This window comes from Bubalus bubalis, chromosome 4, assembly GCF_019923935.1.
Source record: "Bubalus bubalis isolate 160015118507 breed Murrah chromosome 4, NDDB_SH_1, whole genome shotgun sequence".
NCBI lineage: Eukaryota > Metazoa > Chordata > Mammalia > Artiodactyla > Bovidae > Bubalus > Bubalus bubalis.
In genome coordinates this window covers 15487705-15511705 of record NC_059160.1, presented here as the reverse complement: position 1 = coordinate 15511705, position 24001 = coordinate 15487705, and the positions used below count along the sequence as shown (strand labels likewise).

Genomic DNA, 24001 nt, shown 5'->3' with positions numbered 1-24001 from the left:
GATGCTGGGAGAGATGGAGGGCAGGAGAAAAAGGGGGCAACACAGATGATAAGATGGTTGAATGGCATCACTGACTCAATGGACATGAGTTGGAGCAAACTCCAGGAGATAGTGAAGGACAGGGAAGCTGGTGCTGCTATCCATGGGATCACAAAGAGTGACATGACTGAGCAACTGATCAACAACCACCAAAATATCACAGACTGGGGGGCTTATGAACAATAAGACTTTCCTTCATCCAGTTCTGCAGACTGAAATTCTGAGACCAGGGTACCAGAATGGTGGTATGAAGGGTGTGAACCCTTCCTGGTTCATAGCTCACACCTCCTTGCTGTGTCTTCACATGGAGGAGGGGGCTGGGAGCTCTGTGGGGTCTGTTTTAGAAGGGCACTAATCCAGTTCATGAGGACTCCACCCTCATGACCTAATCACCTCCCAAAGGCCCCACCCTCCAATAACCATCACTGGGCATTAAGACTCAGGACAGGAATTTTGTGGGAACAAAAACATTCCAACCATAGCAACCACTATTTCATGTTTTTTAGTCTGAGTATTTTGGCTCAGCTGGGGTAAATCTGCACCCTGTTCGTCCGTCATAGTGGGAAGTGGAAGTTCCCCAATTCTCTCTTTAGAGATGAGGACTCTGAGAGGGAAAGCACCTTGTCCAAAGTCACACAGCTTGTTAGTGTCAGCAATGGCTAGGACCCAGGTTATTCACTCTGTAGACATTATTGTGCTCCTCCTGTATGCCAGGCATGCAGGGCATGCTCCCCAGACACCCACAGTCTGTTGGGGAGACAGACGAGTGAACCACGAGTTAGAAAAAAGTGTGGCCAACATTAGAATGCAGTATTTATTCATAGGATGCTAGGAAAGGTTTCCTGAGAAAGCTGGTACTTGAGCCGGGTGGAGAAGGAGAAGGAGGGTGGCCAGGTGGAGCGGGAGGGGAGGAACTCCAGGAACAGGGACAACATGTGCAAAGTGACGAGGGGAAGAAGCAGGTGCTTTGTCCTCCAAGCTTAGCACCCATGGAATTGTGCATGGGGCTGCCCACTGTGTGTGACTGTGGACCTGTGCCAAGCTGCATCCCCGAGCATCTCAGCGGTCTGGGAAGTGGGCCAAGGTACCTGCCCGGGTGTGTGTGTAGGGCCTGCAGCAGGGCTGTGGGGTGGAGGTCTCCTTGACTCTGGCCTTAAAAACCATTTACATTTTTCTTGGAAGTGGATGATGCTATTTGCAGGGATTTGGAGCACCCACTGGGGCTCCAAGATGGTGCTAGTGGTAAAGAACCTGCCTGCCAATGTGTGAACTGCAGGAGATGTGGGTTTGATCCCTGGGTCAGGAAGATCCCCTGGAGGAGGGCATGGCAGCCCACTCTAGTATTCTTGCCTGGAGAATCCCATGGACAGAGGAGCCCAGCCGGCTATAGTCCATGGGGTCATGCAGAGTTGGACATGACTGGAGTGACTTAGCACGCATGCACGAAGCACCCATCTCCCCATCCAAGAACAGGCAGAATTTATCCTGGACCCATTCCTGGTTCCCCCAAAGACATGCCACAGGCCACATTCCCTTTAGCCCCATTCTCTAGGGAGCTCTTCTGGATCCACTGCCAAGAGGAGGTCAAGACCATCTTGGAGGTGCTCAGCTAACCTTCTGCCAGGACATGATCCTAGGGCAGGTATTGGGTTATTAATTCCCGAGTACAGGCTGTCCTGGCCTCTGCTGAGGCTTGGCTCCCATGAGCCTTTGCAGCTGGTGGGTAACCTTTCAGCTGGCCAGGGACTTTCGGCTGTGGCTTTATTCTCCAGCCTGGTTTCTTCCTACCAAGACCTCTTACCTTATGACTCTCCTGTCCCCAGCATGGGCCCCTTGAGTGGCAGCCACTCCTGTCATCAACGCTGGGTCCCTGGAGAGTTATCATTCATTTGTTTGTTCATTTAACCAGGGGGATGGTTTGGACAGTGTCCTGCCTTCATCACGATTGTTTGGCGGGGCGACTGGGCATGAGTCAAATAATCATTCAAATAAGTTTAAAATCACAACTGTGATAAGCGCTGTGACGGAGAGGCATTTGGGCTCACAAAATGCTATGAAGATGGAACTTGACCTTGTCTGGAAGCCAGGAAAGACCTCCCCGAGGAAGTGACAATTGAGTGAGAACTCAAGTGTGAACAGAAGTTGGTGATGGGGAGGGAGGAGACAAAGGGTGCAGATTGCTAAAAATACAAGTGGCTGGGTGCAGTGAGCGTTGAACCATGGGGGAAAAAAATGTGAAGACTTCTACAGGGCCCCATGGACTGTGGTGAGAATTTTGGTTTTTATTATAAGAGCAAAGCAAAAAGGAGAAGAGGGCAGCAGAGGATGAGATGGTTAGACAGCGTCACTGACTTAGTTGGACGTGCTTTTGAGCAAACTCCGGGAGGTGGTGGAGGACAGGGAAACCTGGCATGCTGCAGTCCATGGGGTTGCAAAGAGTCAGACACGACTGAGCGACTGAACAACAGCAGCAAAATGAACACAGTTCTAGTAAACAAAGAAACCCAAGCCATAAGAGTGTTGCTATATTAATCAAGGTCAGCAGCTTCTTGGCACTTCCAGCCCCATCCCACCCTCCGCTCCACACACTGGCCTCCATGTGCCTTTCTGCTATGACAGCCACGGCTCCTCCACCAGAACCTGAGGGGCCCAAGAAGCATTTTGGGCCCCTTCTGTGGCATGTGTCTCCACTGATCTTACAAGTGCTTCTTACATGTTTTACTGCCGCTTGAGATTTAAGCAACTTGAGGACATCATGAAAGAGAAGACAGTTGGCTTCCTTTCAGGTCGTGGGATCTGAGTGTGGCTCTTGTTCTGGTCATCCACTGCAACAGGGCAAATTCAATCCAGCTTAGTCCAGAGATCAACCCAGAGACCGAACCCGCATCTGGGTTCTTTACCACGAGCACCACCTGGGAAGCCCCCTTGGAAGGAGAGCTTGTGTAAAAAATTTGTGGTTAATGTAAATCCATCAAAGCTTTGCTATGAAGAGTACAACCTCTGTGTCTCAGTGACAGCATCTGTGAATTAGAAAGACCAGATGCTATATTGTAGGCAAGCATACTCTATGCATTATAAGAAACTGTAGGTTCTATGGACTTCCCTAGTGGCTCAGATGGTAAAGAGTCTGCCTGCAAGCAGGAGACCCAGGTTCGATCCCTGGGTCCAGAAGATCTCCTGGAGAAGGAAATGGCAACCCACTCCAGTGTTCTTGCCCAGAGAATTCCATGGCAGAGGAACCTGGTGGACTACAGTCCATGGGGTTGCAAAGGGTTGGACACGACTGAGCAGCTGCTACTATAGGTTCTATAGTGATTATCTTGGTACTAACGCCGTGCTTTACTCAAGAAAGGTACTTCTTTACTCAAGAAAGTGCTTGAGTAAAGCACTCATTAGGTGTTCAGTACTTTGAAAGCAGACTCATTACTAAGAGGAACACAAGGGAAGTGATGCTGGATGATCCCATAGGGGCGTGGTCTAGCTGTAGGGTACAGACTTGAGGTTGGATTGACAAGCGTTAAACCTAAACAGTCACCCAGTTACCATCTGTGTGACCTTTGTTCAGTCTTCTCACTTTTCTAAGCCTTAATTTCCTCATCACAACAGGAGAGTAAGATTATCTACCCAGCTGGGTGCAGTGCATGTTGGAGCTCTCTTGGGTAAAGTGCTTAGTATGGTGGCATCATGAGCTTTCTAGGTGGTACTAGTGCTAAAGAATCCACCTGCCAATGCAGGAGATACAGGAGACTCGGGTTCTATCCTTGGGTCAGGAAGATCCCCTGGAGGAGGGCATAGCAACCCAGTCCAGTTTTCTTGCCAGGGAAATCCCATGGACAGAGGAGTCTGGTGGGCTTCAGTCCATTGGGTCGCAAAGAGTCAGACATGACTGAGCGACTGAACACCATCTATACACACACACGATGACATCACACAGTAGGCCTCCTGTGATGATGTAATGAAGCCGTATAGGAAGTTTGGACCCCTCACTGTGCTCCTCCTTTCCTGCAAAGGTCACCTCCTTCCATGCAAATAGTTGAGGGTGTTCGCCACTGTGTGAGAGCAGTGGAGGAAGGGCAGGACCCTCTGCCTGGTTTCCCTGGCTCGTCCTTCCCCCTGAGTGTCCCTTATCGGGGATCTGAGCCCCGTGCAGCTCTGGCTGCGAGTCCTGCTCCTCTGAGTGTCAGATGTGGCCTTCTTCTCCTCTCACTGGTAGCTTTGCCTTTGTAGATGTACGAGATCAAGTCACAAGGCAGCATTGCAAAGACGTTCAACAAGATTCTGCACAAGCTGAGTGCGCCCCTGAAGCCTCGAGTGCCCGAGCACAGTAACAGCAGGATGAAGAACCTCTCGTACCCGTTCTCCAGGGAGAAAATGTACCTGTGAGTAGCGGGGGCTGTGGGGGGTCAGGCTGTGAAGCGGCCATCCAGATATAACCGTCCTTCTATAATAGAGAGGAAGCCAAGGTTCCGGGTCCATCCAAGGTCACGCTGCCTTAAATGGGTAAACTGGGACTGGCATGTTGACTTCCTGGCCGGTTGTTCTTTTGCACTCTGCATCCTTGGGCCCTTCGTCCACATCTGCCTGGACATCTGACCTGCTGCCTCCCACACATCTCCATCACTCAGCTTCTGGGTTCCTTCAAGACCAGTTCTTAACACCCAGTGAAAACACGCTGTCCATCTCTTGAGTTTTCATAGCAATGGTCTTCAAGTGGTCACATTCTACTCTGCATCAGTGACTTGGAAGCACGCCACAGTGCCTGGGCTCCCGGGGCTGGGGCATGGTTCAGGCGTCTGTGTTCCCTCCAGCACAATGCCCTAAGCACAGTCGCAGGGGTGGGCTTTTGGTTTTTTATTTTTTATTTTTTTGAGTGCAAGGTCAACATTTGAAGTTTAGAACAGACATAGGTCTTGCATAATTAGGAGTTTGGTATCTATTATGATTTTTGTGACAACAGGGACATTAAATGAAAATTTGAAAATCAGTTATAACCCCAACATCCAGAAACTGTACTCTTCTTTGCTGTTTTTTTTTCTTAAACTTTGTCCATACACGGGAATTCTTTTTATCTACTCTTGTTTTTAAAACTTATCATTGTGTAATATTTTCGTATCATAGTCTAAACGTTTCTACAGTATTTCTAAAGTTTTCATAATTATAATTTTCAAACAGCTGCATGATAATCTATCCTTTAGGTTTTGAAATTGCATATTCCCTCCATAATCTTTGTTATAAGTAACTTTGAAAGGAATGTTTTAATGTAGGGAACTTCTTTCCTTCTGTTGAGATTGTTCTCCTAATGATACATTTCTATGAGAAGTTTTCAGAATTACTGGGTCGGAAAGAGTGTAAACATCATAAGTGTGTGTGTGTGTGTGTGTGCGTCTTACCCACCTAGCTATGTTTTCTAGAGGCTTGCCCGGGGCTCGGGGTGACAAGTGGTCCCAGGATAAGGATACAGTAATTAAATGCATTGACAGGCTTTCTTGGTGTCTGCAGGTACAACATCCAGGACAAGGACACCTTCTTTGATAATGCCACCCGTAGTCGCATTGTAAGTAAACCAGCTAACCAGGTGCTTAACCAGTTGTGGTGGGCTCTGAAGGGGGTGGGGAAGCCTGAATCCCCTTTGACAGGGCATCTCTCTCCATCCCTGCTGCCTCCCATCATCCTTTGCCTGGAGTTGCCTAGCAACAGGGAGGAGAATTCAGGAGCTTCCCACTCTCAGTGGTGAAATAGTCTCAGGTTGTGAAGGATATCTCCTCTTTATGGTTGTCCCACCCGGGCCCTTCTTGGAATCATAATAGCAGGGACTATCAGAGCTTGGGGCCAGGGGTGGAGGGACTTTCGGCTAGTCAGGTGACTCCCTTGCTTGACAGTTGAGGAAACTGAGGCTCTACGATGTAATGAATTAAAAAAAAATTCAGGCATATTGTTGGTGTCTGAAGAAGTGCTCACTGCTGAGCCTCTGTGACTCTTTCTTTCATCCTCAAAGGGTCCTGGGCATTGATGTGTCAGGGAATGTTAGAGCTGGCCTGTTTGTTCAAGGACACAATTACCAGCCTGTTCAATAGAAGCCAACATTCATGATGATAGCCGTTCTTCTACTGTCTTTTTTGTTGTTTTATTAAACTATTTAAATATTTGAAATGCATATTTTAAAAGTCTCAGAAGCTACAGGACAGGCAAGACTGCACAGCAACAACTACAACCAACCAACCAACCAACAAACAAAAACCCCAGGAAATGTTAGAAACAACAGAAGTTAATTTATTTCCTCTATGTATGCAAAATGATACTTTCCTGAAATTTTCTAGTCTATCCATTGAACTATAATAAATCCAAACCATAAATAAGTATAGCGCAAATGATCATGGGGGCTAGTTGTTGAGCTGTGTTGAGGGCGGTGAGGCTGGATGCTGTGGTAGTTGCTGGGGTGTTTGCACAGGGTCTAGAGGGAAGGTGGGATACAGGCTTGCCATGCATTTTCCAGTGTTCTCCTATTGTCTTTTCCCCTTTCAAAGCCAGGGTTCTGGATTTTGCAGGATGGTTGATTCTAATGAAAATCTGCCTAGGGCCTGGACCCTGCGGCCCCAGTCTGAGCTGCAGGGCATCTCTGTTCACTATATGTTTGTCCTCTACCCACCTGGAGAGCATCCAGCCTACGGACAGAAGAGGAGAGAGAAAGATGGGCCCCAGGAATGCTGGTCACAGTGGAAACACGGCATCGTGTTTCCCTCGGGAAGGACTTAGGTTCAAATAAGGAGGAGGAATGAGGGTGAGCCGTGTATCGAACAACTGACTGGTTAAAAACTGGGAAAGGAGTATATCGAGGCTATATATTGTCACCCTGCTTATTTAACTTATGTGCAAAGTGCATCATACAAAATAATGCTAGGCTGATTGAATCATAAGCTGGAATCAAGATTGCCAGGAGAAATATCAGCAACCTCACGTATGCAGGTGATACCACTGTAATGGCAGAAAGCAAAGAGGAACTAAAGAGTCTCTTGATGAAGGCGAGAGAGGAGAGTGAAAAATCTGGCTTAAAAGTCAACATTCAAAAAACAAAGATCATGGCATCCAGTCCTATCACTTCATGGCATAGATAAGGAAAACCTGGAAACAGAAACAGATTTTAATGTCTTGGGTTCCAAAATCACTGCTGACGGTGACTGCAGCCACAAAATTAAAAGACTTTTGCTCCTTGGAAGAAAAGCTATAACAGACCTAGATAACATATTACAAAGCAGAGACATCGTTTTGCCAACAAAGGTCCCTCTAGTCAAAGCTATGGTTTTTCCAGTAGTCATGTACAGATGTGGGAGTTGGACCATAAAGAAGGCTGAGCGCCAAGAATTGATACTTTCGAATTGTTGTGCTAGAGAAGACTCTTGAGTGTCCCTTGGACAGCAAAGAGATCAAACCAGTCAATCCTAAAGAAAATCAACCCTGAATATTCACTGGAAGGACTGATGCTGAAGCTGAAGCTCCAGTACTTGTCCCCTGATTCAGAGAGCTGACTCATTGGAAAAGACCCTGAGCCTGGGAAAAATTGAGGGCAAGAGGAGAAGAGGGCGGCAGAAGATGAGATGGTTAGATAGTATCACCAATTCAATGGACGTGAATTTGAGCAAACTCAGGAAGATGGTGAAGGACAGGGAAGCCTGGCATGCTGTAGTCACAAGGAGCCGGACACAACTTAGGGACTGAACTCCAGCAACAACTTAGAGGGACTTCCATGTCCGCAGGGTGATGAGCAGGGTGAGAAGGGACCAAGGGTTGCAGGAAGCTACAGAACATTTCTAAGTCATGCTGAAAACATAGCCTTGACTCTGCCTGCAGATTGAGCAGGAAAACACTCCAGGTCCCTTGGCCTGGTGTTCTAGGAAGATTTAAAATGGGCATATGATTTCTTGTATCTGCCTATGGAAAAAAGCATGAACCTCCCATTGTCCTGACTGATGCTGTTACAAGCAGTTTAACTCTTACCACGGCTCAGGTCCCATGTCTTGGGAGGGGAAGTTATAGGGCGTCATGGAAATTACCCGATAATTGCAAAGTGCTTGTAAAATAATGGACTGCCATATAAATGCTGTTCCTAATTATTATTGCTGTTGAATACGGCACCGTGTTATAAGTGAATTAAACATTCTTGGGCCCCATTCTGCTGGAAGTCATTTATTTTCCACTCCTTCTGGTCTGTGGCTGGAATGTGGGAGTGTGAATGGTGATGGAGTAACACATCTTTTCTCATCCTGGAGGCGTCTTCCTTCCCCTCCTGCTCATTCCCCAGTTCACCGAACTCTGTGACAGAGGGAGAAAGAGGCTTGAGGTTTGTCTTGGGGTCTGCTCTGACCCGGGCTTTGGTCTGAGGACCTTGCCCGCATCTCCTTAGGCCCGTCTCCTGTGCCCTCTTCCCTGTGGCTGTCTGGGCAGGCCAGTCACATGTCCCAGTGCAGAGTTCTGTCCCTGGCATCTCCTTAGAGCTGGGCACAGGCTTGGGACCCAGTGGAGGGCACTGGTTGACCAGCAGGTTTATGCTGCCCCCTGGGCTTCCTTGGCTCGGATGTTCTCAGCACTCTGCCCTCACAGTGAGTGACAGGGTCCATGCAAGCTCCCCACTCAGGGACTGTTGATCTGTTAATGAGCAGTGGTCCTTGGTCAGCCATCGCTATGCACCCAAGGTACTCTCTGAGACGTGGAGTCTTGAGGACCTGGGAGACCTACTCTGCCTGGGGAGGCAAGATGCTCAGGCAAAAAGCAGAGAAGTAATACTGCCAGTGACCAAGACATAGGGGGCCCTTTCCCAATTCCCAAAGCACTTTCATGGTTCCCCCAAACATCTCCGAGAGACAGCTCCATTACAGAGGGGACCACAGGCCCTCAGAACCTGCCCGGAGCTTGCCCAGGACCCCTCAGCAGCAAGGCACCTTTGGGGCTGGTGGGGAGGGCACCCCTCCTTCTTGCCTCTCCCCACCCCCCAAGTGTCTTCCCAAACCCTCGTAGAGGGGTGTGGGTCTGGGGTCCCCTTCCTTCCTGTAACTTCAGTCAACATACAGCCTCTTCTTCATTTATGGGCAGCGGGGCAAGGTGTGGCGTGCACGTGAGGCGGTTAGATGCTCTGTTTGACTGGGAGTCTGTGAGCTGGCACCTGCCTAGGTACCACCCCCCGCCCTCCACACACACACACACACCGTGTTGGGGCTGCAGCACGCGGCCCAGGTGCTCACAGCCTCGCTGTTGTCTGTTTTAGGTGCATGAGATCCTGAAGCGCACAACCTGCTCTCGAGCCAACAACACGATGGGTAAGGACCCTCCCACTGCGGGCCGTGCTGATGGGGGGCCAGGGCAACCTTGCAACAGATGAGAGCAAGACAAACAGATGCCCACACGGAGGGGGCGCCCCACCTGCCCCCGGGTGTAGAGGGGGTCCCATTTCTCGTTGGGCTGGGGCTGCCCCCCAGCCTTCACCCCGGGTCTCTGTCCTTCCTCTCCTTTCTCTGAACCCATGTTGACACCTTCCACTTGATCCCAAGTTCAGCTGCTTTCTTTTCACCATCTCCAAAATGTTTCAATAACTGCCCAAATCGTGCCTGGTTTTTATTCATTTTTGAGAAGAAAGACCTCTTAGTGGTCTTTTAGTCCAAGCCTCTGCCTTGATGTTTAAAGAAACTGACCACCAGGGAGGGCTGATCAGTCTGAAGATGCCTCTTCTGAGTTCAGCGTCCTTGTCACCATGTCTGGCTGAACCTGTTTGCCTTGTGGTTTGATTTTTGAATCTGGGGGTGTTTGTGTTTGAAACAGGACCCCCAGCATTTGAGTACCAGGCAGGCGGTCGGGACACTGGTGGGTGATGGAAGGAACACAGGTGATGAGGGGGTGACACCATGAATTTACATCCATGCTCAGGTGTCTTGTCCATACGGTCCCCCTGCAGGTGGAAGGCTCTTCCCAAAGGGGCTGCTGTTACTCATCCCTCAGAACACTTGTCACTCTGAGGTGGCAGACCTTTCACTTTTGAGGCAGCTTTGAGTTGAAAAGAGTCATTTAGAGAAAAGTCTAGGAAATAATAAAGTAGGCAGCCAGATCAAACCAGTCAATCCTAAAGAAAATCAACCTTGAATATTCACTGGAAGGACTGATACTGAAGCTGAAGCTCCAACACTTTGGCCACCTGATGCAAAGAGCCAACTCATTGGAAAAGACCCTGATGCTGGGAAAGACTGAGGGCAGGAGGAGAAGGGGACAACAGAGGATGAGATGGTTGGATGGCATGAGTTTGAGCAAACTCCGGGAGACAGTGGAAGACAGGGAAGCCTGGCATGCTGCGACTATGATGTTGCAGGGACTTTGTGACTTAGCATGATTTAGCAACTGGACAACGACAATAACTGAGGACCACCAGAGGCAGCAAGAGATCAGAAGATGTATCTTGTGCTTTCTTGTGGCCTCTGTCAAAGTCCTGGAATTTGCCATCACTCAGCTCAGTTGGTAAAGAATCTGCCTGCAATGCAGGAGACCCCAGTTCAATTCCTGGGTCAGGAAGATCCCCTGGAGAAGGGATAGGCTACCCACTCCAGTTTTCTTGGGCTTCCCTTGTGGCTCAGCTGGTAAAGAATCCGCCTGCAATGCGGGAGACCTGGGCTTGATCCCTGGGTTGGGAAGATCCTCTGGAGAAGGGAAAGACTACCCACTCCAGTATTCTGGCCTGGAGAATTCCATGGACTATATAGTCCATGGAGCCGCAAAGAGTCAGACACGACTGAGTAACTTTCACTTTCATTGTCCACGTCCTGGAATTTGCCATCATTTCTAATCCAGTTCACTCTTCAGTTGTATTAACTTGCCTCACATCCTCCTTGGCTGGACCAAAACTGCTTCCTCGGGTGTCACAAGTGACTTTTTACTGCCCGCATTTCATGGCCTTTTCCTCCTCCTTCATCTTCTTGCATCTTACTGAATGAAGATCTGTTCATTGAACCTCCATCTTCTGACAGCTGAGGTCCAGGGAGGGGCCACTGACCCACTAATCGCTGTCCTTCTGTTTCTTCCTCCTGGACCACACTCTGCTTCCTCTTCCTCCTCCCCCAGTTTCAAGGTTGTCTTCTCCACATTCCTTGGCCTCCTCATTCTCACTCTGAACAGAATTCTTACAGCTTTGAATTCCTATTTCTCCCCTCTCCCATTCCACACCCATCTTTATTGTGACTGGCTAGATACCTCCACTGAGATGTTCCCAGAACCTTGAAATCAGTGTCTTGCTATGTCCATTTCCATCTCTTTCCTCATTTGCCCTCTCTGTCTCTCCCGCTTCTCTGCCTGTTAATATGACTACCCTCTGGTTTTACTCTTGCTGTTCCCTTTGCTGGAATGTCCTAGCCCACGTCTCACCTGGGCCCACCCTCCAGACCGAACATCTCTGTCCCCCTGTTCTTCCTGTATGCTCTCTCCTTGGAACTCCCATCAAGTTCCGTGTCTTTCTCGATGACTGTGTTCTGTGGCTTAGACTCCCAAGACAGTCCTTGAGATGTGTCTGGGTTGTCTTTTATCCCCCAGTGCACCTGGCTGGGTGCCTTGCATGTTCCACTCAGTTGACTTGCTTTATTGAACTAATTAAATGTGCCCAGCCGGCTGGTTTCACAGCAGTAACTGGTGGGTTCCCAACGATGGGTGTTTGTGGACAAATGACTTCAATTCTCTCCAACTCAGTTTTCCCTTTTAGGTAAATCGGGGTGAGAATGATCTGTCTTGCAAAGTTTTTGTATAGAAAACTGTTTGTTTTGTAACCTGGAAAGTCCTTAAAATCTGAAATTTATTTTGTGGGCAGCCTCTAGATTGGTGAAAGGTCATTAGAGACCTTCTACTTTACGACAGCAAGTTTTTATTTCCCACCTTTAAGGATCTGGGGGTGTGTGTGTGTGTGATGCCACAAAGTCAGATATCTTAAGGATTTTGTTGTTGAGTAGTTTTCAACAATTTCTTTCTTTTTTGACATTTAGAAACCATTTATTAAGTGCCTGCTCAGTGTCAAATAATGTTTTAGAAACTGAGAGATGGCAAGATGAATTTGACCTAATTTCTATCCTCATGGGGCTCTTGGTTTAGCCATGTGGACAAACATGTAAACAGATAATTATGAGATGATCGGGTAGGTATGATATTAGAACTATTCAGAGAGGGCGAAAGGGAACACAGATTCAGAGCAGCCCACTCCCATGGATGCATCTAAGTATCATCGTAAATTATCTGGTGTTAGGACTTCCCTGGTGGTCCAGTGGTTAAGACTCTGAGTTTTCAATACAGGGAGTGAGGGTTCAGTTCCTGGTTGGGGAACTAAGATCCCACATGCTGTGGGGCATGGCCCCAAAATATTGTCTAGTGTTAGTTTCATGGCTGCCTGGGAAAGCTGGTGGGTCAGGAATTATCTCTAGTTACCAAAGGCACAGGATGGATGGCTCATTCGAGGTCACATACTGAGACACTGTCAGAACTGGGATGAGAACTTGGGTTCCCTCACTCTGATCCTGTCTCCACTGCAATCCTTATGCAGAGACCTAGGCATGGAGTCGGGCTGAGTTTTCATGCGCTGCTGCTTCCACGGTAGTCGCTGATGATTTATTAGCTCCTAACAAGAGACGTGTGACTGAACTGTGTTTCCCAGCAGAGGAGGATGCTGAAGGCCAATTTTCCGGTTGTTTGATTTCTGCCTGGGGAAATCCAGCACCCTTTCAGCTTTTTGGCTGACTTACCATCTTACTTAGAAGTTCAGAAAGAGGAATGTGATAACATTGTGAGTCCTCAGGATAATGCGGACCTTTGAGCCGTGGGTCAATTTTGATTTTATTGCCCTTCTCTCTGGTTTTATAGAGAAACGCAAATGGGCTAGAACTGGCTTAGATTTCCTCCAGAGGAGGTTTGCCTCATAAAAGTAAAATAAAAAGGAAGAATGGGATCGTGCATAGAATTGTTTTCCAAGGTATTTTCATTGATCTTTCAGCCTCAGATTTACCCTTTATGTGGTATTTACCATTACCTTTGTGACCAGTTTACAAAGCTTTATTCCCTTCCCCATTGTCCTCAATTACAGTAGAGATTAGGAGATGGAAAAGATGATAAAGATCAGAAATATTCATAGAAGATGGAAAAATAAGACTAAAGATAATAATAATTCAGACATACTTCCATTCATCTGGTATTATCATCTTTGTAGAAAGTATGTTTTTCTGGATGCCTACTTTTGCAGAGCATTATACTATATGCAGGGTGTATGTATCGATTTATTTACATTCCTGTCTTGTTCCACAAAATTTCAGAGGTAGCTTACAAGAAAAACAATAAAACAGCATAATATAAATAATAAATTAAAAAATAAGAACCAGGAAAAGCACAAATTAAAATAGAATGTTGAAACTAGGAGGAAAAAATAGAAAGACATATTCAAACCATACGACCCTCTAGTTTCTGCAATTGGGTTGCAAATTTGACCTTGAACCTAAGTGAGAGGGGAATACATTCAGTGAGGTAGCACTTAAGGTCCTCAGCAACATCTTTTTATATAGAAATTGTTCTAAAGTCTCTCATATAATTCCCTGCTTTCTAATACAGATGATACAAACACAGAGTCTCTATAAAGGCATATGTAAATATATGTACAATTCAGGATAGTCCCTGAGAACATGTTTCTTCGAGGATTATAAAAGTGTTATTAGAGTTGTTTTGCCTCCACTGTCTGATTTTTTTGAATTCTGGACTCAGGTAACCTCCCTCCTTGAGTTTTGCTTTTTCAAGGTTTGCGCTGCTATTTGGGACACAGAAAAACCAGCTCATTAGGACTGGCAATAAAGAGAGAGGGAAAAGGCACTGAAGGAGGGTCTGGAAGATTCTGCTGTGATTGAGGGCAGGACCTTGAGGGATGGGCTGCATGAGAGACCTAGATAATGTTTTCTCCTGTGTTCTCTGTTGTGAGAGCCGAGATAACCAGATAAGAGGTCTCTGCACATAGGAGTTTCTCCCTATAACCAAGGTAAGGATTCCTCGCACATTTGTCATTGTATGCTTTGCAAAGCACTTTCACACTCTTTATCTCATTTGATCCTTTAAACTCCCATGCAGAATAGGTTCAATGGATATTAACTACTTTCACAACAGAGAGATGAACATCCAGCCCAAAGTGAGAGATCTGGAGCCCAGCTGAACCCCAAGTCTCTTGGCTCTTCTTCACTGATCTTGTAATTAATCAGTTAATAAATGGATGATATTATTGGGTAAGATTTTCCAGTGAAAGTGGAAGCTTAGGTTTTCCCACTGGGATGTCCATTCATTCAGCAAATATTTATTCGTATGCTGTGTGTCATTCATGTTTGAGACCTGGGGACTAGAGTAGGGCATAGGTCAGAGATAGATCCCTGCCCCTACGAAACTTACATTTGAGAGGAGTGAATAAGCCATGTGACTGTCTGACAAGAGAGATGCCTGCAGGGAAAGCAAGTAATACAGAAGACATAAAAGGAGCCAGCCACTGCAGAGAATCAGGTTAGGGTCCCACCAGGAACAGATGACTCACTCAAATGAGCATCGTTCAAGGCAGGAGTATCAACAGAGAGACCATTTACAGAGGTACAGGTAGGGGGTTGGTGATGTCAGGGCAGTGTGGTGACCTAGAATAAGCAACAGGGGAGCTGTTACCATCTCTGGGCCCGTGAGACAGGAGAGGGGTTCCTGGTGATGAGAAGGACAGAACTGGGCCAAGGATGGGAGCAGGTGACTGTATGGAGAGGAGGCTCCTACCTTCCTCTGACCTGCCAGACCCAGGAGAAACCAGTGGACCTTGGGAGCCCACTGATATCAGAGAGAGAAGGGGAGAGGGTGCCTTTCTAAAGGAGGCAGAGCCAGGGGGAGAGGCTGGGGAAGCACCAGTTCCAGCTGTGGGACCAACATCACGTGGTCAAGTCACGTTTCCTCACTTTGCCTGTTTCTCCCCTTTTGAACCCAAGGAGGGACCCCTCCATGTTCTTGAAATTTCTTTCAAGCGCTGATATTCCCTAGGTTTTGATTGGAAGGAGCAACATGGTCTTCTTTCTGTGGGAGCCAATCAGGTCCAGAGAGGGACCGACTTTCCTCCAGGTACACAAACTGTGTTTTTAACCTGCTCCCCAGGTGCCTCTTAGGCACTCTACAGGTAGACAGGCTGAGCGCACCATGAGCTACACAGACTTCCTACCCTGTCCAGGAGTGGGGAGAGTGGCCCACATGCTCGCCTTCTGGGGATCTGACTCTAGCTTCTGTGAATGAAGACCCTAGCTTCAAACGAAGCCCAGTCTTCTCTGTGAATGGCTTAATCTTTCTTGTGATTTTTTTTCTCACAGTTGCTATATGGGCATTCAGTGTCCAGTCCCTTTCAGGGTCCTGGCCAGCGGTACCATCTCTTGGATTTTCTCTCTTCTTTTTTTTTTTTATTTTTCAGTGACAGGAGGGGCAGAGGGTAAACATTAGCAGAAGAGAGGGGAGCTGGCCTTGAAAAAGGGATGGGCATTTGGTGATGGTCTAACACTTTGCCTGCTGTGCTGCAGTCCATGGGGTCACAAAGACTCAGATACGACTTAGCTACTGAACAACAGGTCCTGTAACCTCCCCAAGACAACTCACTCTTTGTGTCTTTGTCACTTGGGAAGTGAGGGATGGGGGCTGATGCACCCACCACATCCAGAGCCTGGGTGTGCTTGTGAGTCTGGGGTCCTCAGGATGGTGGCTGATTGTGATGTTGTTGTTGTTGGCTGTGAACAATCACAAACTTAGCTCAGCCTGACACGGTGCCACCTAATCCACCTAACATACGATCAGTGGTCAGGGTCAAGGCCATTCAAGTTCACCCCATCCTGGAATGCCTTTCAAGTGCACATTACCATGGAAAGAAGCCCACACCTCCTTGACCAACACCTTTTCTGTTCCTTCATATGAAAACTGTTGCCTTTTCACAGACAGAAAATAGCAGCTTGATGGAGCTATGTATTCGTAGACATATTGGTGTCAGAGCATTTAAACAAATGTATGCTTTGGGCATCTCCCCTCCCTGCTTGGGAGACGATGTCTCAATTATTTTGACTGAAGCCAGGCTGTGTTGTGTGCTGTAAACATCTGGTTTATCATTCGTCCAGCTGAGCTGGTTTATATTTTGTTAGAAGAAAAGGCTTGGGATTAAAGGCATTTAAGTAATTAAGCACACGTCAAGACAATTTGGTGATGGGTAAATATAGTCTCTGTTAAATGCACCGTCTGGGGGGCTTTGGTTTGGATTTATGTCCGGCTAGAGTACAGGGATGAAAGCGGAACGCCGGGGGAACGGGCCCGGTTCTGGGAGGCAAGGAATCAAAACCAAATGAGTTTTCAGGAATTGAGCGCCATCCCTCCGAGTACCTGCCCCGATGCTTGGCCTGGAGAGGACAGAGCTGGGGGACAGAGGATACCCTGTTACCTGGTGGCACTGGTAGATTTCATGAGATTCTTACTCTGGGAGGCAGACCATAGACTGTGCTTCCTGCCCAAGAAACCAGAGATGTCTTGGAAGCTAAATGAGAGAGCTCAGGTTTTATATTATGAGGGTGTTTTTGGGTATCAGCCCCAGGGTCTGAGTCCACCCTACTCTGGTTCTTGACCCTGACCTTGTGTTTGCAGAGAGGTGGTGTTGCTGGGCTTGGCTGGGTCAGCAGAGCTGGGGCCAGTCCTGGGCAGAGAGAAAACATGAGCCTTTTCCCGGGGGATTATGGTTCTAAGTAACAGGTGTGAAGAGGCTGGTGACTTGAAGGGACTTTGGGGATCAGTAAAGAGGTCCTCGGTGAGCCATGCTTTGTATGAGCTGAGGCACAACTTCTCTTTGGAGAGAGAGGGAATGGAAAACATCCGTCCTTCTGCCTGGCACTCCCCCCCCCACTTCTGGGAGTAAGAGGGCAGGAAAGGGGGTCTCTCTCCCCCGAGTCTCGAGCAGGAAGGAAGGCCTTTGGATATTATCCTGAAGAAGAAAGCTTTGCTGTTTCTGGCCAGATGGGTGGTGTACGATGGAACCAATTAGCTGAAAAGAAAGGGGAAAATTCAGAATTTCAATTTTCAAAGCAGAGACTCTTTTTTTTTTTTTTTTAAAGAAAACGTTTGATTATTTTCTTCTTTCAAACTGATTTCCATGCTTGTTTGGGAGTAGATTCATGGTGTCTGAAGTCTGTGGTTGAGAGGCCAAAGTGGTGCTCATTTTTGGGTGAAATTGTGGATACGTGGTTACTTTTCAGTGTGCCTCTTCCCCGCCCCCCCCCCCCCCCCCCCGACTCCTTCTCCTTTCGTGTACCATCCCCTCCCTCCACCTGGCAGCCACTGATGGGAGGGCCCATATATTATCACCTGAGAAAGGGGAGACCCACAGCAGCGAGGCAGAGACATCGTCTGTTACAGCGTTGTGGAGCTCTGGTTTGATGACCTGAATTGTCTTGGCTCCAAGGCAAAAAATACTTGGTCTGGGCTTCCTCTCTTAGGAAGCAGACTAGTTAACCAGGGTTTAAGATTCCTTCATCAGCTGCTGTTTAGTTGCTTAGTTGTGTCCGACTCTGTGTGACCCCGTGGAATGCAGCCCACCAAGCTCCTCTGTCCATGGGATTCTCCAGGTAAGAACACTGGAGTGGGTTGCCATTTCATTCTTCTGGGGAATCTTCCTGACCCAGGGATGGTACCCAAGTCTCCTGCTTGGCAGGCAGATTCTTTACCATGGAGCCTCCAGGGACAGGTTGCTAAAGAACGTTGGAGTAGTGGGAAGGTGGACGCCTGTGATAAATGAGAAGAGATCCTGAGATCACTCCCGTCACGGAACTGCTTCCTCTTCTGGCTGACAACCGTGACCCCTTCTGTGCTCCCCATAGTGAGGTGGGAGCTGCAGGAGACTCCAGTGAGAGGGGCGTGCTCCCTGGCCTCAGGTACCTTGCAGACTTTTAGGGGCTACCAAAGAAGGAGAATGACAACCCACTCTAGTATTCTTGCCTGGGAAATCCCAGGGACAGAGGAACCTGGCGGGCTACAGTCCATGGGGTTGCAAAGAGTTGGATACGACTGAGTGACTGAATAACAAACAAAGAAGCAGTGAACAGCATTCTAGAAGTGAACCTGGCATTGAGTGCCAAGGAACTTTATTTCCCTTGGGAGGTAGGGTGCATAGTTTTAGACCTCCGGCGATTCGAGGTCTTTTCTGAGGCTCAGGCCACAGGACCCTAGAGTTCAGGTCTTCAGCCCAGTGCTCTCAGATCCTGGGCTATTGTGCTGAGCAAAGCCTTGAATTAGCAGGAGAGTTCCACATCTGCTGAAAGCTTCCATGCTGTTCTGGTATTGTCTGCAGGGTATATGCTGCTGCCATGGCAGCCAAAGGGTGGGCGTGACTGCAAGGATTGAGTGGCCAGTGAGTAGGTTTGCAGTCTGGCTGGAGCCCTGCCTGTGATACTTCAGCCTCTATCCATGTTGACAGCTCCTCTGTCGCTTTGAACCGCCCCCTGCCCCCTCCCGACTTAGGAGCCCTTCCCTTGATGACAGTGGGGTGGCTTCCTATGGCTGTGGTTACGGCTCTTGAACTGATTAATGATGCTCTGGGGGAAATTGTAGTCTCGAGAGGAAGACAGATCTGTAGCTCATTCAGACCCTGGACACCCCTCCCCAACCCATAATCTCTTTACCAACCCTCCAGTGGCCCACCACCCCGAACTGGTATTTCTGATGTTTTCTGTTCATGCCATGGAGGAAATGTAAAATCAGGAAAGTACTGGTCCTTGGGTGATGTTTCAGCACTGAGATCTCAGCTCTCAATGCACTGAAAGAGTGGCCACTTCTGCTGGGCGCCCCTGCACCCTCTGCTCCCATGTGGGCCCTGGCTGGACTCTGGAATCTGAGCGGCATGGTTGGAGGAAGAGGAGGCTGGTGGAGGGAGGATTGTTCGAGAGCCTCTGAGGCTCTGAGCATGTGGTAGGGCACCGAGTGGGCACAGGAGGTGGAAAACCATGAATTTTAATGAGTCACTGTTGTGGAACTTCGCCACCCAGCCTTGTCCTCTCTCCAGAGTGGTGCAAATGCAGATGACTTTGCATGTGGACATCATACGTTGTTCCCCCTCATCACTCTGCTGTCTACAGCCTCTCTGTAAAGAATGGTTCAGGGCAGAAAGCGTGTTTGAGACCAGGGAAACCATCATGTGCCAGAGAGCCTCCCCTCCAGCTCCTCCCCACCCCCCACCCCCTCACCAAATGTACATCCCACATGGCAGAGTCCTTGAGCTGTTGAGATATAATCCCTCCCATCTGGGAGCCAGCGACCCGGGGCAGCCTGTCCCGAGTCACAGAGCTACCAGGCTCTTTATAGTCTCTGAATCACACCATGAATGAAGGCGAGGGGATGGTAGAAGAGCATCTTGGAGTTACAGAGATGGGGCCACTCCTTCAGGTAACAGCTGTTTAGTAGGGTCTGCTGTGCACCCAGTACTGTAGAACACAGTCAGGATTTTAAAGAAATGGATCCCTTGTTATGTGGTTTCCCAACTTTGTGGCCCTCTTTGCACTAGAAAAGTCTTCCCTGGTGGCTCAGACGGTAAAGCGTCTGTCTGCAATGCAGGAGATCCAGGTTCGATCCCTGGGTTGGGAAGGTCCCCTGGAGAAGGAAATGGCAACCCACTCCAATATTCTTGCCTGGAAAATCCCATGGATGGAGGAGCCTGGTGGGTTACAGTCCATGGGGTTGCAAAGATTCGGACATGACTGAGCAACTTCACTTTGCACTGGAAAAGCTTATTGAGAGAACCCAGAGCATTTTCATCTAAGTGGGTTGTATTGATCAGTATCTATTGTGTCAGAAGTTAAAACCGAGAAGAGTTTAAGGATACACAAACCCCATTCCGTGTGCAGTCAGGGTTGACGTCATCACAGATCATAAAACTCCGCTGTAGACTCTTGCGAGACTAGGAGTGGAAAAGCAAATAACATCTTAGTGCTATTATGAAAATCATTCAGGGGACTTCCCTGGTGGTCCAGTGGTTAAGATTCAGCCTTACAATGCAGGGGACTCCTGTCCAATCCCGGATCGGGGAACTAAGATCCCATGTGCTGAGGGGCTCCTAAGCTTGCACGCCGCAGCAACTACTGAGCTCTTGTGCCTCAACAAGAGAGTCTGCTTGCAGCGACTGAGGCTCAGCTCAGCCAAATAAATAAATATTTAAAAATAATAGTTCTCACCTTATAGATCCCCCCTGAAAGGGTCATGGGGACACATGGGATTCCTCAGATCACACTGTGAGATCTAATGGTACAGACAGGTCAGTCACGGGCAGTAATAGGTGCTGTGAAGGAACAGGGAGGGAGCAGAAATGAGTTCAGGCAAAATGTGGTGGGGTGCTCTGATGCAGACTTTTGTTGGTTATAATGACCGTGATCCATCCACATGGTCACTCCTTTGCTGACACTGAACACAGATATTCTCCTGCACTGCTGTGGCTGCTGAGCAGGAGAAGGAGGAGGTGGTGGAGGTGGTTTGGGGGCTGCAGGGATCCGAGTGTGTGAGGACAGGACAGACATGACATTTGAGAGAGCCTACCTGATAAGACTCTTGAGAGTCCCTTGCACTGCTGGGAGATCAAAGAGTCAATCCTAAAGGGAGTCAACCCTGAATATTCATTGGAAGGACTGATGCCAAAGCTCTGATACTTTGGCCACCTGATGGAAAGAGCTGACTCATTGGAAAAGACCCTGATGCTGGGAAAGATTGAAGGCAAAAGGAGAAAGGGGAGACAGGATGACATGGTTGGATGGCATCACTGATGTAATAGACATGAACTTGAGCAATCTCTGGCAGATAGTGAAGTACAGGGAAGCCTGGCATGCTGCAGTCCATGGGGTCACAAAAAGTTGGACACAACTTAGTGGCTGAATGACAGCACAATGCCTGATATTTAATCATTTGGGATTAAAAACCTTGCATTTGGGAAATGAAAAATTGTTCTAATACTAAGAAGTAAAGTGTGGAAGAAACTTCTTGCCTGGGAGAATCTGGAAGCAGGGGCCGGTTCTCAACTGAGAGGTGGGGTTGGGGGCATTAATATTTATCAGAAGACCAAGTCAAGGTGAGAAGTCCTGCCCTACAGTGACCATTTTCATCTTTCTTCTCCTGCAGGTATTAACTCTCTGATAGCAAACAATATCTATGAGGCTGCCTACCCATTGCACGATGTGAGTACCACCTCCACCACTCAAAAGGTAGAGCCCTGCAGGCAACGCAGCAATGAGTATACAGGCAGGAGGGAACCATGGCATTGAACCACCTTGGCTGTTTTCTGACCACGTGTGAAAGACAGTAATCCCCAGCTTGATATTTGCCAGTTGTCTCAAACTGTCTCAAAAAAAAGTGAATGTTTTTGTCTGAGCCTCCTCTGCACTCCCTGCCTTGATTTTGGGGAAAGTGTGAGAAGCTGGTTACGAGAGAGATGGGGAAGGTGGATTCGGAGAGGCAGGTCCCAGACTGTGATGATACATAGCCTGGACCGTTAGGCCCTCAAATGACAGAGAGTGATACGTGGTATTATGTATGTAATATTATATGTGATAGTTATATGATAGTGTTATATAGTACTATATATATATTTTATATGCGATATTTTTTCTGTGATTTTTATTTAGATGTGAAACTTCTCATCCTTCTATGGGAACATGTATTAAGTGTCAGCGTCAGGTCCTTTTTTCTATCTTGACTTTTTTTTAATTTAAATTTTTATTTTTTTTAATACCTAAAGCATTTTGTATTGGGGTATGGCCAATTAACAATGTTGTGGTAGTTTCAGGTGAACAGCGAAGGGACTCAGCCATACATATACATGGATCCATTCTCCCCCAAACAGCCCTCCCATCCAGGCTGCCACATAATAAAGCAGAGTTCCATGTGCAATCAGTTGGTGCTTGTTGGTTATCCATTTTAAATATAGCAATGTGTACATGGCCTTCCCAAAGTCCCTAACTGTCCCTTCCCTCTGGCAACCGTAAGTTCATTCTCTAAGTCTGTAAATCTCTTTCTGTTTTGTAAGTGAGTTCATTCATATCATTTCTTTTTAGATTCCATATATAAGGGATGTCATATGATATTTTCCCTTCTCTGTCTGACTTACTTCACTTAGGATGATAATCTCTAAGTCCATTCATGTTGCAGCAAATAGCACTATTTCACTCTCTTTAATGGCTGAGTAATATTCCATTGTGTATATGTACCACATCTCTATCTTGACATTTTTGAAGGAGATCTCTAAAATTCCTTCTACTGTTGTGTGGTTAAGAAAATAGAGAAACTAATTAAGGCTTTCGTTGGCTGGGAGCAGGGTTATAAACATCCCATAACAAGATACAGTGATATTCTTCAAGATGACTCATGAGGACCTTAACTGGCCCATGAACTCAGTGTCCCCGGCTGCCCTGTCCACCCGGTCAGTCACTTTAGCATCTGCTGCATGGTGGTACCCAATGAGACTCCTGGGGCGGGTACCCTGAGCGCCTGATGAGATTTCCCAGGTGACATCCTTGCCATGGGCACAAGTGAGACAAGGCTCTGCTGGGTATGGACGGGGCGCAAGGCAGGTTTCCTGGACATGCTAGTCTGCTTCCAGGGCGGGCTCTGCTGCTCTGTTTGCTGTGAGCAGGTACGGGAGGCTCCGAGGCTTGTGAGGGGAGCCACCCGCTGTAAGCTCATAGGACACACAGCAGGTGCTGGTGACCATGGAAGTGGACCAGTGTTTCCTTCCGGGTCATGCCCTTGACCTTTCTTAAATGGGAATGAAAGAAAAGGATGGTGTCAGAAAATTTAAAAGGGAACCGTCTCTCTGTTTTTGATCATGCTCTCTGTTTTCTCCTCCCACAGGGTGAATATGACAGTCCAGGGGATGATATGAATGACAGAAAGGTGAGCCGACCTGATGCTGTGCCCAGGGCTCTGGGCTCGGGGACCACACGTGGGTGTGGGGCTGCATAGACACATCCTGGGTGTTCTACTTACTGCTTATTTGTATCAGCCGTTTTTCCACAGCCCCTGTCCCCAGGCATTTGGAAATTCGAGGGCCATTTTTGGTCACTGACATGACTGTGTATCGGGGTGCGGCTGGCATTCCTTGCTTGGTGGACCAGTGATGCCACATCCTGAAATATCCCCAACAGTGGCACACAAAGGGAGCATGCCCAGCCCTGATGACAAGAGAGCTTTAGCTGAGAAACACTGAGCATCCAGAGCTCTTAATTCAGGGAGTCTTCAACCTCTGGGATCTAATTCCTGGTGATCTGAGGTGGAGCTGATGTCATAATAATAGAAACAAAAGTGAAAGTGTTAGTCACTCAGTTGTCTCTGACTCTTGGCAACCCTATGGACTGTCGCCCACCAGGCTACTGGAGTGGGTAGCCATTCCCTTTTCTAGGGGATCTTCCCAACCCAGGGAGTGAACCTGCATCTCCTACATTGGAGACTGATTCTTTACTGTCTGAGCCACCAGTAGAAATAAAGTGTACAACGAATGTCGTGTGCTCAAATCATCCCGAAACCACCCCGCCCCCAACCCTGGTCCATGGAAAAATTGTCTTCCACGAGACCAGTGCTTGGTGCCAGAAAGGTTGGGGATTGCTGCCTTAATTTATAGATGGGGAAACCGAGGCACAGGATGATGATACACCTTGTCCATGATAACACTGCCACAATCAACCGAGAAGAGGCTAAAACCCCTGTGACCTCAAATCCCAAGTTCCTGCTAAGCATATAGCAGTATCCGTGCTATTGTGTCTTGTTTGGGGAGGGTCATCTTTAAGTTATTCTTATTCTCTAGGTAGACAGGTGGGGTTCAGCGACCCCCAAATTATAGATGAGAAACTGTGTATTCCAGGCAGCTGGGAATGAAAGGTTATATTTAGGGGAGGGAAAAGGGTCCCAT

At 47.9% G+C, this 24001-nt stretch overlaps 1 protein-coding gene across 1 annotated transcript in view; it reads left to right on the top strand.

Moving 5' to 3' along the window:
* The window catches only part of ANO2 (anoctamin 2), a 328569-nt gene that overhangs the window by 82400 nt on the left and 222168 nt on the right, over positions 1-24001 (top strand). Inside the window, exons 4-8 of the mRNA XM_044941951.2 lie at positions 4267-4418; positions 5539-5593; positions 9296-9347; positions 21220-21275; positions 22948-22989. Coding sequence (XP_044797886.2) covers positions 4267-4418; positions 5539-5593; positions 9296-9347; positions 21220-21275; positions 22948-22989 — 357 coding nt within the window. The remainder of the gene's footprint in view (positions 1-4266; positions 4419-5538; positions 5594-9295; positions 9348-21219; positions 21276-22947; positions 22990-24001) is intronic.